Source organism: Ranitomeya variabilis, chromosome 5 (assembly GCF_051348905.1).
Source record: "Ranitomeya variabilis isolate aRanVar5 chromosome 5, aRanVar5.hap1, whole genome shotgun sequence".
NCBI lineage: Eukaryota > Metazoa > Chordata > Amphibia > Anura > Dendrobatidae > Ranitomeya > Ranitomeya variabilis.
In genome coordinates, this window is record NC_135236.1 from 562440035 (window position 1) to 562456917 (window position 16883).

Below are 16883 nucleotides of genomic sequence, written 5' to 3' on the forward strand. Positions count from 1 at the left end.
TAATGTGCACAGGGCAAAACAAATACAAATATAGGAAGGAGAAATATGACAAAGGATAATACACCACCAGCTTCTTCTAGACCACCGCTCCAGACCGAGATCACCAGGCACAAGACACAAGCTATAATCGGCGACGCCCAAAGTCCAGAATGACTATTTAAAGGCCATGGGCGTGACCCAGCCTCCAACCCAATTACCAGCTAGATTAACCCAGGACAACCTGGATAAAGTCTAGCCGGCGCCACTGAGCGTATAGTAGACGAATGTGGAATTACCGCTGTCTGTCGGACGCCCTAGTGTGAATAGCGTCTGACATGACAGTATTAGGCTCCCTGGAACTTTTCAACCTTTTCCCACTTATCATACTTCAAACATAAAGATGCCAAATGTAAATTTTTGGTGAAGAATCAACAAGTGGAACACAATTGTGAAGTTGAACGAAATTTATTGGTTATATAAAATTTTTGTGGAAATTCAAAAACTGAAAAGTGGGGCGTGCAATATTTTTCGGCCCCTTCAACTTAATACTTTGTTGTGCCACCTTTTGCTGTGATTACAGCTGCAAGTCGCTTGGGGTATGTCTCTATCAGTTTTGTACATCAAGAGACTGAAATTCTTGCCCATTCTTCCTTGGCAAACAGCTCGAGCTCAGTGAGGTTTGATGGAGATCGTTTGTGAACAGCAGTTTTCAGCTCTTTCCACAGATTCTCGATTGGATTGAGGTCTGGACTTTGACTTGGCCATTCTGACACCTGGATATGTTTATTTGTGAACCATTCCATAGTAGATTTTGCTTTATGTTTGGGGTTATTGTCTTGTTGGAAGACAAATCTCTGTCCCAGTCTCAGGTCTTTTGCAGACTCCAACAGGTTTTCTTCAAGAATGGTCCTGTATTGGCTCCATCCATCTTCCCATCAATTTTAACCATCTTTATTGTCCCTGCTGAAGAAAAGCAGGCCCAAACTTTAAACTACACTTTTTACGGATATCTTTGAGAAATGGCTTTCTTCTTGCCACTCTTCCATAAAGGCCAGATTTGTGCAGTGTACCACTGATTGTTGTCCTATAGGCAGACTGTCCCACCTCAGCTGTAGATCTCTGCAGTTCATCCAGAGTGATCATGGGCCTCTTGGCTGCATCTCTGATCAGTCTTCTCCTTGATTGAGATGAAAGTTTAGAGGGACGGCTGGGTCTTGGTAGATTTGCAGTGGTATGGCACTCCATTTCAATATGATCACTTGCACAGTGCTCCTTGGGATGTTTAAAGTTTTGGAAATCATTTTGTATCCAAATCCAGCTTTAAACTTCTCCACAACAGTATCACGGACCTGCCTGTTGTGTTCCTTGGTCTTCATGATGCTTTCTGGGCTTCAAACAGAACCCTGAGACTATCACAGAGAGCAGGTGCATTTATACGGAGACATGATTACACACAGGTGGATTATATTTATCATCATTAGGCATTTAGTACAACATTGGATCATTCAGAGATCCACAATGAACTTCTGGAGTGAGTTTGCTGCACTGAAAGTAAAGGGGCCGAATAATATTGCACGCCTGTTATGATCCGGTGACCTTGGAGCCGCATGAGAGACTTTCTCAGGAGTAGGTGGTACCTGTACTGACCGCAAACCCTAAACTAACACCGCAACTAGCAGGGAGATGACAATTTTAACCTGCTGAATGGGATCCCCAGAGGAACGAGGCTTCAGAGCAAAAAACAGTTTACAATTGTTTTTAAAACTCAAAAATTTGGACCTGTCCCCAAAAAACAAATCAGGAGTAGGAATACTAGGTTCTAAAAGCGGAGTCTGAACAATATAATCAGAAATACCCTGTACCCTAGCAGCAAGCTGGTCTACATGAGAAACTAATCCCTGAACATCCATGCTAGCACAAGACTCCTCAGTCACCCAGAGGAAAAGAGGGAAGAAAAGACAAAGCAGGCTACAGAAAAAAAAATGGCTCTTTCTTCCCTTCTTCTGAGATGCATTTAACTCATTGTTGGCCAGTTGTACTATTATGATCCGGTGACCTTGGAGCCGCATGAGAGACTTTCTCAGGAGTAGGTGGTACCTGTACTGACCGCAAACCCTAAACTAACACTGCAACTAGAAGTAGCCGTGGGATGTACCTAACACGTCCTAGACACCTCGACACAGCCGGAGGACTAAATACCCCTATAGATGGAAAAGGGAATTCTATCTTGCCTCAGAGCAGAACCCCAAAGGATAGGCAGCCCCCCACAAATATTGACTGTGAGTATAAGAGGAAAAACACACGCAGGCAGAAAAAACAGGATTTAGCAAAAGAGGCACTTCTAGCTAAATAGAAAAGGATAGGACAGAATTCTAAGCGGTCAGTATTAAAATCCTAAAAATATCCACAGCAGATAATACAAATATTCTACATCTAACTAAAGACATAGAAAGTATATCTGCATCTCCTGAGAATCCAGCAGGACTGAAAAATCCAAACAAAGTCTAAGCTGGACAAAAACACAATGAATTGCACTGAATTGCAAAGCACACTGCATGTGTGCACAGAGAAAAAAAACCAGACACTTATCTTAGCTGAATTGGCAGCAGGGCGATAGGAGCCAGAGAGAGATGCAATCCCTCCAAGTACAATGGACAACTGGCATGGACTCATGGATCCTGCACACCTAAATACCTAATAGAGCAGCAATCAGCAGAAACACCTGCCCGGATTACAACCCCAAGACAACTGCACTACCACCAACAACCACCGGAGGGAGCCCAAGAGCAGAATTCACAACACACGCCCCACTTTTCATTCAGTTTTTGAAATTCCACAAAAATTTAAAATACCCAATAAATTTCTTTCAACTTCACAATTGTGTTCCACTTGTTGATTCTTCACCCAAAATTTACATTTGGTATCTTTATGTTTGCTGCATGATATGTGGGAAAAGGTTGAAAAATTCCAGGGGGCCGAATACTTTTGCAAGGCACTGTGTATGTCTATACGTCATTGACACACACACACACACACATATATATATATATATATATATATATATATATATATATATATATGTATACTTGTTAGGGTTGGCGGAACGCACCGAGTATATATATAAGTAATAATAGCTGCATTCGCAACCCGGGGTTCACCGTGCAGGAGAGTAACCTGCTGCTAGAATTGGCGGCACTATATGGCGGAATAAGCAAACTCTGTTACTTCACAGAGTCGCATAGATAGGAAAATGCTGTGCCCTGTTAACCTCACAGAAGATCACAGCTACCTAACTGAGTAGAGAGCAACCAGTGGTCACGCAGTCAGCAAAGCACACAAAACTCCACCCCGGAGGTGCCGGTATTGTAGGGGCTTATTTCAGCCAAGCCCTGAATTCAAACACACAAAACTCCTCACCGGAGGTGCCGGTATTCTAGGGGCTTATTTCAGCCAACCATGACCTCATGCAGACATGACCACTAAAGCAGCAAAGCTCATGACATCGGTTGATACTAGCGCATGGCCGTGCGGCCATGCGAACCTTTTATAGCTGCAGCAGACAAGGACCTTCCTAGTGGTCCAATAGGAACCGGAACAGGACCTAAGCATACGACCCCTGACCTCCAATGGGGGGTCGTCCCGTGGGCATGCTCAGTATGGGAAAAGCACGACTTAGTCCCAGAAAGACCTGCTTGCTGCTGAACATTGCTGGCTACAAAAGTAGAGCCTGGAAGGGCAGTAGTAACCAGTCGTCCAGTATCAGCCTGAGCCAGACGCTGGGACCGACGTCTCCGCTGAGCAGGCTCCACTGCGGCTGGAGGAGAATGGGAGACCGCAGCAGACATGGTTCAAGATTTTCCCTGTGCAGCGGCGGAAACTCGACACCTAACATACACTGCTCAAAAAAAATAAAGGGAACACTAAAATACCACATCCTAGATATCGGTGAGTTAAATATTTCAGTTGCAAATCTTCATTCATTACATAGTGGAATGTGTTAAGAACAATAAGACATAACTAGATGGGTATTACCTGAAGGAACTACAGATAGTGCTTTGGAATGGTGCCAGGGCTGCCCCTGCAAGACTTTCACACTTGGGTGCCCCTCAGGCGGTCTTCAGTTGCAAATCTTGATTCATTACATAGTGGAATGTGTTAAGAACAATAAGACATAATAATGATCAGTGTAAATCAAAATTAATATCCCATAGAGGTCTTGATTTGAAATGATACTCAAAATCAAAGTGGAAGATCAAATTACAGGCTGATCCAACTTCAGTTGAAATGCCTCAAGACAAGGAAATGATGTTCAGTTGTGTGTGTGTTGCCTCCATGTGCCTGTATGATCTCCCTACAACGCCTGGGCATGCTCCTGATGAGGGGCTGGATGGTCTGCTGAGGGATCTCCTCCCAGACCTGGACTAAAGCATCCGTCAACTCCTGGACAGTCTGTGGTGCAACATTGGTGGATGGTGCGAGACATGATGTGCCAGATGTGTTCAGTTGGATTCAGGTCTGGGGAACTAGCGGGCCATTCCATAGCTTCAATGCCTTCATCTTGCAGAAAATGCTGACACACTCCAGCCACATGAGGTCTGGCATTGTCCTGCATTAAGAGGAGCCCAGGGCCAACCGCACCAGCATATGGTCTCACAAGGGGTCTGAGGATCTCATGTCGGTACCTAATGGCAGTCAGACTACCTCTGATGAGCACATGGAGGGCTGTGCGGCCCTCCAAAGAAATGCCACCCCACACCATTACTAACCCACTGCCAAACCCGTCATGCTGAAGGATGTTGCAGGCAGCAAATCACTCTCCATGGTGTCTCCAGACACATGTGCTTAGTGTGAACCTGCTTTTATCTATGAAGAGCACAGGGTGCCAGTGGCAAATATGCCAATCCTGGTGTTCTGTGGCAAATACCAATCGTCCTGCACTGTGTTGGGCTGTGAGCACAACCCCTATCTGTTGATGTCGGGCACTCAGACCATCCTCATGGAGTCGGTTTCTAACCGTTTGTACAGACACATGCACATTTGTGGCCTGCTGGAGGTCATTTTGCAGGGCTCTGGCAGTGCTCCTCCTGTTCCTCCTTGCACAAAAGCTGAGGTAGCGGTCCTGCTGCTGGCTTGTTGCCCTCCTACAGCCCCCTCCACATCTGGTGTTCTGGCCTGTCTCCTTGTAGCACCTCGAGCCTCTGGACACTACGCTGACAGACACAGCAAACCTTCTTGCCACAGCTCAAATTGACGTGCCATCCTGGATGAGCTGCTCTACCTGAGACACTTGTGTGGGTTGTAGAGTCCGTCTCATGCTACCACGAGTGTGAAAGCACAACCAACATTCAAAAGTGACCAAAACATCAGCCAGAAAGCATTAGTACTGAGAGGTGGTCTGTGGTCCCCACCTGCAGAACCACTCCTTTATTGATTGTGTCTTGATAATTGCCAATAATTTCCATCTGTTGTCTATTCCACTTGCACAACAGCATGTGAAATTGATTGTCAGTGTTGCTTCCTAAATGGACAGTTTGATTTTACAGAAGTTTTATTTACTTGGAGTTATATTCTGTTGTTTAAGTGTTCCTTTTATTTTTTGAGCAGTGTATATAGAATATATATGTGAATGTTTTCACGAATATTTGAGGCCATTGATGCATTATACAGTATGTCCATTTTGCAAGCCGGAGAGAAAATCTCACCATACGGATGTCACAGGGATGTCACACGGATGCGTACATGCGAGAAAATGGCATCCTCGCATTGCACACGGATGACATACAGATCACTGTTCAGGAAAAATTTATGCGATTCTTGTCCGTGTAAAACGGATTGATTTTTTATAAGTTGTGTGTGACTCCAGCCTTAGATGGTTTCCTCTGGAGAACAGCAATCTTCAAGTCTGACCACAGATTCTCTATTGGATTAAGGTCTGAGCATTCACTAGGCCATTCCAAAACATTTACACGTTTACACTTAAACCACTCGAGTGCTGCTTCAGCAGTTTGCTTTGGGTCATTATCTTGTGAGAAGGCGAATCTATGTCCCAGTCTCATATCACTGATAGACTGAAACAGGTTTTGCTCATGAACATACCCGTATTTTGCACCATTCATCTTTTTTTTTTTATCTCGGACCATTTTCCCTGTCACTGCTGTCGAAGACCATCCTCATAGCATGATGTTGCCAGGACCATTTTTCATTGTGGAGATGGTGTTATTGGGGTGATGATCTGTGTTGGTTTGACGCCAGACATCGCGTTTGCCTTGGTGACCAAAAAATTAAATTTTGGTCTCATATGACCACATCACCTTCCTCCATACATATGGGGAGTCTCCCGCATGTCATTTGGCAAACTGAAAACAAGCCTAACATTTTTTGTGTGCAAGTAAAGGCTTTTTTCTGCCTACTCTTCCATAAAGACCACCTCTATGGAGTGTACAGCTTATTGTGGTCATCTGGACAGATACTCCAGTCTCTGCTTGGGAAGACATCTTTTCTGAAGGGCTGCAGAGGCTGAAACATTATTAAGCATGGGGCACCACTATCCACCAACATCATGATCACCAAGGAGATCTCCAAACAAGTCACGGACAAAGTTGCTTAGAAGTGCAACTCAGGGTTAGGTTACAAAAAAGAAAAAATGCCAATCTCTGATGTTCCCCCGGAGCACCATCCAATCCATTATCATCAAATATGAAGAACATAGCATCACAACAAACCTGGAAAGAGATGGCCGCCCACCAAAATTCTTAGTCCATGCAAGGAGGGCATTAATCAGAGAGACAGCACAGAGATGAAAGATAACCCTGAAGAAGTTGCAGAGTTCCCAAGCAGAGACTGAAGTATCTGTCCATATGGCCACAATAAGCTGTACACTCTATAGAGGTAGCCCTTATGGAAGATTTATTTAATACTGTACTGTAAATGCTGTAAATTGAAGACAAGTAGAAGTTGCGGTACATAACAGGGAGCAGGTGCCCTTGAATTTCTTCAGATTTGTAGGATTTCTGTAAGCTTCACTTTCTGAGTAGCCTTTTGTAGTAGATTAGTCTTGATCACCTGCTAGAAGTGTATTTATGTGAGCTGAAATAACACTACCTCAGACTATTCACTAATACTGTGTGTGCATTAAGTTGTAATATTTGGTACTAACACTTACCGTACTTTTATCTCATATTAACAGTCAGTAGTATATTGCCATGGTGGACGCATTGGGTTTTTCCAAGGTGACATTCGTCTTCTTTCTGATGACATGAAGACTTTGCGGCCGACTATTTTCCCAGTTGTTCCAAGATTATTAAATAGAATGTACGACAAGGTGAGTACAATAAGCACAAACATTGCAAATAGGTTGACTCATGGCACCGATTTTGAAAGCTTGGTCAGAATAAGCCAGAAATCAGATTCTCGGTAGAGGAAATGATCCACAGGTTATTATCAGGCAAAAAATGTCAGCATTTTTTCCAGCATTTTCTTCTAACATTCAGCCATAAATATTGTTGCTCACTATAGTAAAGGGGAATATTTATTGCATAATGCTATGGCAAGTGACTAGGAAAACATTTGGGAAAATGAGAACCATAAACATGTTCATAATGGAATTGAGCGTCCAAGTTAGGCCACGTTCACACGTTCAGTATTTGGTCAGTATTTTACATCAGTATTTGTAAGCCAAAACCAGGAGTGGGAGATAAATACAGAAGTAGTGACATGTTTCTATTATACTTTTCCCCTTAATTTTGGTTTAAAAATACTGATGTAAAATATTAACCAAATATTGAACGTGTGAACGTGGCCTTAGAGTACGGTGGTTTCTCACTCCACATTATCTACTTGCTTTACAGCAGTGCAATAGAATCTGCCAGTGGTTCTCCATCTGGAGATACAGTTGTGCTCAATAGTTTATATACCACAGCAGAATTTTTGCTTTCTTGGCCTTTTTTCAGAGAATATGAATGATAACACCAAAACGTTTTCTCCACTCATGGATAGTGGTTGCGTGAAGCCATTTATTGTCAAACTACTGTGTTTTCTCTTTTTAAATTATAATGACAACCCAAAACATCCAAATGACCCTGATCAAAAGTTCTCATACCCTGGTGATTTTGTCCTGATAACATGCACAGAAGTTGACACAAATGGGTTTGAATGGCTACTAAAGGTAACATCCTCACCTGTGACCTGTTTGCTTGTAATCGTATGTGTACATAAACGCTGAGTGAGTTTCTGGGATCTAGACAGACTCTTGCATCTTTCATACAGCCACTGACGTTTCTGGATTGTGAGTTATGGCGAGAGCAAAATAATTGCCATCGGATCTACGAGAAAGGGTAGTTGAACTGTATAAAACAGGAAAGGGATGAAAAAAGTTAACGAATGAATTGATAATGCCAGTCAGCAGCGTTCAAACTGTGACTAACAAATAGAAAATCAGGGGATCTGTAAAAACAAAACCACGGTCATGTAGACCAACAATAATTTCGTCCACAACTGCGAGGAAAATTGTTCGGGGTGCAAAGAAAAACCCACAAATAGCATCAGTTGAAATACAGGACTCTCTGAAAATGAGCAGTGTGGCTGTTTCAAGCACTTGAAGAAAAATGGGCTGCATGGCTGAGTCGTCAGAAGAAAGCCATTACTGTGCAAATGCCACAAAGTTTCTCGCCTACAAAACACTAAACAGCACAGACACAAGCCTCAAAACTTTTGGAGCAAGGCAATTTGGAGTGATGAGACCAAAATTGAACTTTTTGGCCACAACCATAAACGTTATATTTGGAGAGAGGTCAACAAGGCCTATGATGAAAGGAACACCATTCATATTGTCAAGCATAGAGGTGGATCGCTGATGCTTTGGGGATGCGTGAGCTACAAAGGCACAGGTAACTTGGTCAGAGTTGTAGGAAAGATGAATGCAGCATGTTATCAGCAAAAAATTGGAGGCAAATTTGCAATCATCAGCCTGGAAGCTGTGCATGGGACATACACAGCCGTTCCAACATGACAATGATCCAAAACACAAGGCCAAGTCGACCTGTCATTGGCTACAGCAGAACAAAGTGAAGATTCTGGAATGGCCATCTCAGTCTCCTGACCTCAATATCATTGAGCCATTCTGGGGAGATCTCAAGCACGCAGTTCATGCTAAACAACTCAGGAATTTACAGGAACTGGAGGCTTTTTGCCATGAAGAGTTGGCAGCTTTACCATCTGAGAAAATAAAGAGCCTCATCCACAACTACCACAAAAGACTTCAAGCTGTCATTGATGTTAGAGCGGGCAATACACGGTATTAAGAAATGGGGTAATGTGAACTTTTTATCAGGGTCATTTGGATATTTTGGGTTGTCATTATGATTTAAAAAGAGAAAACACAGTAGTTTGACAATACATGGCTTCACCCGACTACTGGAGAAAAAGATTTGGTGTTATCATTCATATTCTCCAAAAAAAGGCCAAGAAAGCAAAAATTCTTCTAGGGTATGTAAACTTGTGAGCATAACTGTAACTTACCACGACTATGTGATATGAGAGCAATGTCTTACACTGAAGCAATTTCTAAATCCATCTGTATTTCCTATCACATCAAATTTGTGCAGTTCAATAATTTATTCTCAAGAACCTATTCTCATTACAACTATGTAAAAGATTCTCAAACATGTATGCATACAATCATCTCTACTTTATGTTCTGTAGTCAAGGTGTCAACATCAGGCCACACAACTGGATCATGAACTACCAGAAATTAATCATTATGCTCACTATGATCAACAGCATTTTAACAATTCACCAAGATTTAGTTGGAGAGACTAATACATTTCTTTGTTTGGACTTTTGCTGTCTCATAGACTGTTATTCCTTCCAAGACTTTGTATACCGGCTAAAGGGATAGTCCTAGAGGTGAAAACTTGTTGATTGCTAGGTGTTTGACCTCTGGGATCCCCACAAGTCCAAAGTATGCAGCTCTGACGTGCTTTGTTAGGCTTCTTTCACACTTCCGTTTTTACAATCTGCACAGGATCCATCAAAATATTTAAATGACGGATCCTGTGCAGATTGTAAAAAACGGGTGCACTGGGCCCGTTTTTCTGATGGACCCATGGAGGCTATGTGGTTTTCCGCTGCAAAAACGCATACACAACAAAACCCAGGTTAAAAATAATAAAAAAAATAAAAAAATCGCAATATTCTCACCTTCCGGCGTCCTGCGCAGCGTTACCGATGCTCCCGGCAGCTGGCGTTCCCAGTAATGCTTTGCGTGCAATGACCTCTAATAACGTGCGGTCTCACGAGACCGCCACGTCATCGGGTCATTTTGCATCGCGAGCACCGATAACGCTGCGCGGGACGCCGGAAGGTGAGAATATTGCGATTATTTTTTATTTTTAACATTATATCTTGTTACTATTGATGCTGCATAGGCAGATCCTGATCCTGCTCCCATAGGCTTCCATTATAGCCAACAACAGACGGCGCAGGACCCGTCACTGAGCGATTTTCCGACGTGCAGAAAAAACGTTCCTCTGAACGTTATCTCCGCCCGACGGACTGCGGTTTTTTCCGATGGATGCAGTGCACGACGGATGAAACGGAAGGCCATCCATCACAATCTGTCGCTAATACAAGTCTATGGGAAAAAACAGAATCCAGCTGAAAAATTTGCTGGATCCTGTTTTTTCAAAAATCGACGGATTTCGAAGGGAGCTAAAAGACGGAAGTGTGAAAGAGGCCTTAGAATGCAATGCAATGGTGGAAGTTACCTTGCAACACTGCTTCAGTCACTGTCTATTTGGCTGCCAGGGATTACACAGCACTCTACTCTGACACTCTATTACAATAGGGCATATCAGAGTTTGATTTCAAGTTGGAACAACCACTTACATTTTCTTGACTTCTTTTATGTTTAAATATAAGTCTTGTACCAATGGATATTCTTTTGATCAAATGCATGGTGACCTTGGCACTTCAAGGTGACCACCAGTCTTTAAGGATCTGTTGTTAGGATTAACGGGGAAGGTGGGAGGATCTCCCCAGGTACAGTTAGCTATTGCTGAAATACTCTACTAGACTGGTGGAGCTCCACCTAGGCTTTACTCCTTATGGGTTTTTCTAACTGATGGTGCCATTCCATGTTATTGGCCATGGGTGGTTTTCTCAGCTTGTGCTTTTAACCCTTATGTACTCATCATTGGCTTGATACTGTATACTGCTCACTTTCTCTAATTTTGTTGTCCTAGGATTTTGTTACATTAATCAGGGACTGCTATTTATGCCTATATTTTTCTAAAACTTATGCACCTTACATTGGTAGCTGCTTTTGTTTGTGTGATTACATCCATATTGATCTGCTTGCACATATTGCTCTTATTTCATGTACTTCATGTTGTTCAGTTGTTTTCTGATACCAGCACAGGTTCTGCAACATAGAGTATTGAGTGGGTACACATTATTAATAGTGATAAGCGAATATACTCGTTACTCGAGATTTGTACATAAGTACATATGGGGGTTGCCTGCTAGAGAATCCCCACATGTACTTATGCTGGCTAACAGATGTAGATCATTCAGCTGCGGCAATGAAAACTAAATCTCCGAGCACTAAAATATACTCGAAGGACACATGAGCGTGCTCTGGAAATCTCGAGTAACGAGTATATTCGCTCATCACTAAATATTAACAACTAGATGGTGGCCCGATTCTAACACATTGGGTATTCTAAAATATGTATGTATGTATGTATGTATGTATATAGCAGCCACATAGTATATAGCACAGCCCACGTAACACAGACAGCCACGTAGTATATAGGACAGCCACGTAGTATATAGCAGCCATGTAGTATATAACACAGCCCACTGTTATGGACTAGTGATTTAGGAACGACATGCGACTAGCTCTGAGCAGGTGGTAACTATACGGACCGCAGTTCCTGATCTTAACTCAACACTAGAAGTAGCCGTGGGATGTTCCTGTCACTCCCTGGACACCTCGTCACAGCCGGAGAGCTAGCTACCTGTTATGGATCCCAATGGCTAGGGGATCGCACGGACAAGCAAAAATAACTCAAATAACGGATGAGCTCTAGGGTGATGGAACCTGGGCTGACCGCTGCCCTACTCCTGACAAACACAACTAGAAATAGCCAGGGAGCGTGCCTACGTTGATTCTAGACGCCTCGCGCCAGCCTAAGAGCTAACTAGCACTGCAGAGAAAATTAAGACCTAGCTTGCCTCCAGAGAAATAAACCCCAAAGGTATAGTTGCCCCCCACATGTATTGACGGTGAAAATGAGAGGAAGGCACGCACATAGATATGAAAATAGAGTTAGCAAAACGAGGCCCGCTATAACTAGAAAGCAGAAGGATACAAAAGGGGTCTGAGCGGTCAGCAAAAAACCCTAATCAAAAACCATCCTGAGATTACAAGCACCCATGTGCCAACTCATGGCACATGGGGAGCTCCTCAGCCCACTAGAGCTTCCAACTAGCATAGAGTAATATTTAGCAAGCTGGACAAAAAACAAAACAACTGAAAAGCATAACTTAGCTTATCCTGAGAGATCTGGAAGCAGGTAGTCAGAACCAAACTGAGCACATCTGAGTACATTGATAGCCGGCAAGGGAATGACAGGAAAGCCAGGTTAAATAGGAAACACCCAGCCTCTGATGGACAGGTGGAAACCAGAGACCGCAACCCACCAAAGTCACCCAGTACCAGTTGTAACCACCAGAGGGAGCCCAAAAACAGAATCCACAACAGTACCCCCCCCTTGAGGAGGGGTCACCGAACCCTCACAAGAACCCCCAGGGCAATCAGGATGAGCTCTATGGAAGGCGCGGACCAAATCAGTCGCATGAACATCAGAGGCGACCACCCAGGAATTATCCTCCTGACCATAACCCTTCCACTTAACCAAATACTGGAGTTTACGTCTGGAAACACGAGAATCCAAGATCTTCTCAACAACATACTCCAATTCTCCCTCCACCAGCACCGGAGCAGGAGGCTCAACCGAAGGAACAACGGGCACCTCATACCTCCGTAATAACGACCGATGGAACACGTTATGAATAGCAAACGATGCTGGGAGATCCAAACGAAAAGATACAGGGTTAAGAATCTCCAAGATCTTATAAGGACCGATGAACCGAGGCTTGAACTTGGGAGAAGAGACCTTCATAGGGACAAAACGAGAAGACAACCACACCAAGTCCCCAACACGAAGTCGGGGACCCACGCGGCGACGGCGATTAGCAAACTGCTGAGCCTTCTCTTGAGACAACTTCAAATTGTCCACCACCTGATTCCAAATCTGATGTAGCCTGTCCACCACCACGTCCACTCCAGGACAATCCGAAGGCTCCACCTGACCAGAGGAAAAACGAGGATGAAACCCCGAATTACAAAAGAAAGGAGAAACCAAAGTAGCAGAACTAGCCCGATTATTAAGGGCAAATTCGGCCAGTGGCAAAAAGGCAACCCAGTCATCTTGATCAGCAGAAGCAAAACACCTTAAATAAGTTTCCAAGGTCTGATTAGTTCGCTCCGTCTGGCCATTCGTCTGAGGATGGAATGCAGACGAGAAAGACAAATTAATGCCCATCTTAGCACAAAACGTCCGCCAAAATCTAGACACAAACTGGGATCCCCTGTCAGAAACGATATTCTCCGGAATCCCATGCAAACGAACCACGTTCTGAAAAAATAAAGGGACCAACTCAGAGGAGGAAGGCAACTTAGGCAAGGGTACCAAATGAACCATCTTAGAAAAGCGGTCACACACAACCCAGATAACGGACATTTTCTGTGAGACAGGGAGATCTGAAATAAAATCCATGGAAATGTGCGTCCAAGGCCTCTTCGGGATAGGCAAGGATAACAACAACCCACTGGCCCGAGAACAGCAAGGCTTAGCCCGAGCACACACTTCACAAGACTGCACAAAGGTGCGCACATCCCTTGACAAGGAAGGCCACCAAAAAGACCTGGCCACCAAGTCTCTAGTACCAAATATTCCCGGATGACCAGCCAACACAGAAGAATGGACCTCGGAGATGACTCTACTGGTCCAATCATCCGGAACAAACAGTCTTTCTGGTGGACAACGATCAGGTTTATCCGCCTGAAACTCCTGCAATGCACGTCGCAAGTCTGGGGAAACGGCGGACAATATTACCCCATCCCTAAGGATACCAGTAGGCCCAGAGTCTCCAGGAGAGTCAGGCACAAAACTCCTGGAAAGAGCATCTGCCTTCACATTCTTTGAACCTGGCAGGTATGAAACCACAAAATTGAAACGAGAAAAAAACAACGACCAACGAGCCTGTCTAGGATTCAGACGCCTGGCAGACTCAAGGTAAATCAGATTTTTGTGATCAGTCAAGACCACCACACGATGTCTAGCACCCTCAAGCCAATGACGCCACTCCTCAAATGCCCACTTCATGGCCAAAAGCTCCCGATTACCCACATCATAATTGCGCTTGGCGGGCGAGAATTTTCTAGAAAAGAACGCACATGGCTTCATCACCGAGCCATCGGAACTTCTCTGTGACAAAACCGCCCCCGCTCCAATCTCGGAAGCATCAACCTCAACCTGAAAAGGAAGTGAAACATCTGGTTGACATAACACAGGAGCAGAAGAAAACCGGCGCTTAAGTTCCTGAAAGGCCTCCACAGCCGTAGGAGACCAATTAGCAACATCAGCACCCTTTTTAGTCAAATCAGTCAAAGGTTTAACAACACTGGAAAAATTAGCAATGAACCGACGATAAAAATTAGCAAAACCCAAGAACCTCTGAAGACTCTTAACAGAAGTAGGTTGTGTCCAGTCACAAATCGCCTGAACCTTGACGGGATCCATCTCAATAGTAGAAGGAGAAAAAATGTACCCCAAAAAAGAAATCTTCTGGACTCCGAAGAGACATTTCGAGCCCTTCACAAACAGAGAATTGGCCCGCAGGACTTGAAACACCTTCCTGACCTGTAGAACATGAGACTCCCAGTCATCAGAAAACACCAAAATATCATCCAAATACACAATCATAAACTTATCCAGATATTCACGGAAAATATTGTGCATAAAGGACTGAAAGACTGAAGGAGCATTAGAAAGTCCAAAAGGCATTACCAAATACTCAAAATGGCCCTCAGGCGTATTAAATGCGGTTTTCCACTCATCACCCTGCTTTATCCGCACAAGATTATACGCACCGCGAAGATCTATCTTAGTGAACCACCTAGCCCCCTTAATGCGAGCAAACAAATCAGTCAATAATGGCAATGGATACTGATATTTGACTGTAATCTTATTCAGAAGGCGATAATCTATACAAGGCCTCAGGGAACCATCTTTTTTTTCCACGAAAAAAAAACCTGCTCCCAGAGGGGACGAAGATGGACGAATATGTCCCTTTTCCAAGGACTCCTTAATATAATTCCGCATAGCAGTATGCTCTGGCACTGACAGATTAAATAAACGACCCTTAGGGAACTTACTGCCAGGAATCAATTCTATAGCACAGTCACAATCCCTATGAGGAGGGAGCGAATTGAGCTTAGGCTCCTCAAAAACATCCCGATAGTCAGTCAAAAACGCAGGGACCTCAGAAGGAGTAGATGAAGCGATTGAAATCAGAGGTGCATCATCATGAACCCCCTGACATCCCCAGCTTAACACAGACATTGTTTTCCAATCCAGGACTGGATTATGAGTTTGTAACCATGGCAGACCAAGCACTAGTACATCATGTAAATTATACAGTACAAGGAAGCGAATCACCTCCTGATGAACGGGAGTCATGCGCATGGTCACTTGTGTCCAGTACTGCGGTTTATTCATAGCCAATGGTGTAGAGTCAATTCCCTTCAAAGGAATAGGAACCTCCAGAGGCTCCAGACTAAAACCGCAGCGTTTGGCAAATGACCAATCCATAAGACTCAGGGCAGCGCCCGAATCCACATAGGCATCGACGGAAATGGATGACAGTGAACAAATCAGAGTTACAGACAAAATGAACTTAGACTGCAGAGTACTAATGGCAAAAGATTTATCAACCTTTTTTGTGCGTTTAGAGCATGCTGATATAACATGAGCTGAATCACCACAATAAAAACACAATCCATTTTTCCGCCTATAATTTTGCCGTTCACTTCTGGACTGAATTCTATCACATTGCATAGTCTCAGGTGCCTGTTCAGAAGACACCGCCAACTGATGCACAGGTTTGCGCTCCCGCAAACGCCGATCAATCTGAATGGCCATAGTCATAGACTCATTCAGACCTGTAGGCGCAGGGAACCCCACCATAATATCCTTAATGGCCTCAGAAAGACCATCTCTGAAGTTTGCAGCCAGGGCGCACTCATTCCACTGAGTAAGTACCGACCATTTCCGAAATTTTTGACAATATACTTCCGCTTCATCATGCCCCTGAGAGAGGGCTAATAAAGCCTTTTCAGCCTGAATCTCCAGGTTAGGTTCCTCATAGAGCAATCCCAGTGCCAGAAAAAACGCATCCACACTGAGCAATGCAGGATCCCCTGGTGCCAATGCAAATGCCCAATTCTGAGGGTCGCCCCGCAGGAAAGATATTACAATCTTGACCTGCTGAGCAGGGTCTCCAGAGGAGCGAGATTTCAAAGAAAGAAACAATTTGCAATTGTTCCTGAAATTCAGGAAGGTAGATCTATCTCCAGAAAAAAACTCCGGAATAGGAATTCTAGGCTCAGACATAGGAGTGTGAACAACAAAATCCTGTATGTTTTGAACTTTTGCAGCGAGATTATTCAGGCTGGAAGCCAAACTCTGGACATCCATGTTAAACAGCTAAGGTCAGAGCCATTCAAGGGTTAAGAGGAGGTAAGAAGCAGCTAGACAGCAATTAAAGGCTAGGCAGCA

The 16883-nt window shown here is 43.9% G+C and overlaps 1 protein-coding gene across 6 annotated transcripts in view; it reads left to right on the forward strand.

Annotated features, from left to right (window-relative positions):
- The window catches only part of ACSL6 (acyl-CoA synthetase long chain family member 6), a 364139-nt gene that overhangs the window by 257070 nt on the left and 90186 nt on the right, over positions 1-16883 (forward strand). For all 6 annotated transcript variants that reach the window (XM_077265964.1, XM_077265965.1, XM_077265970.1 and 3 more), the window contains one exon: positions 7166-7300. In XM_077265964.1, coding sequence (XP_077122079.1) covers positions 7166-7300 — 135 coding nt within the window. The remainder of the gene's footprint in view (positions 1-7165; positions 7301-16883) is intronic.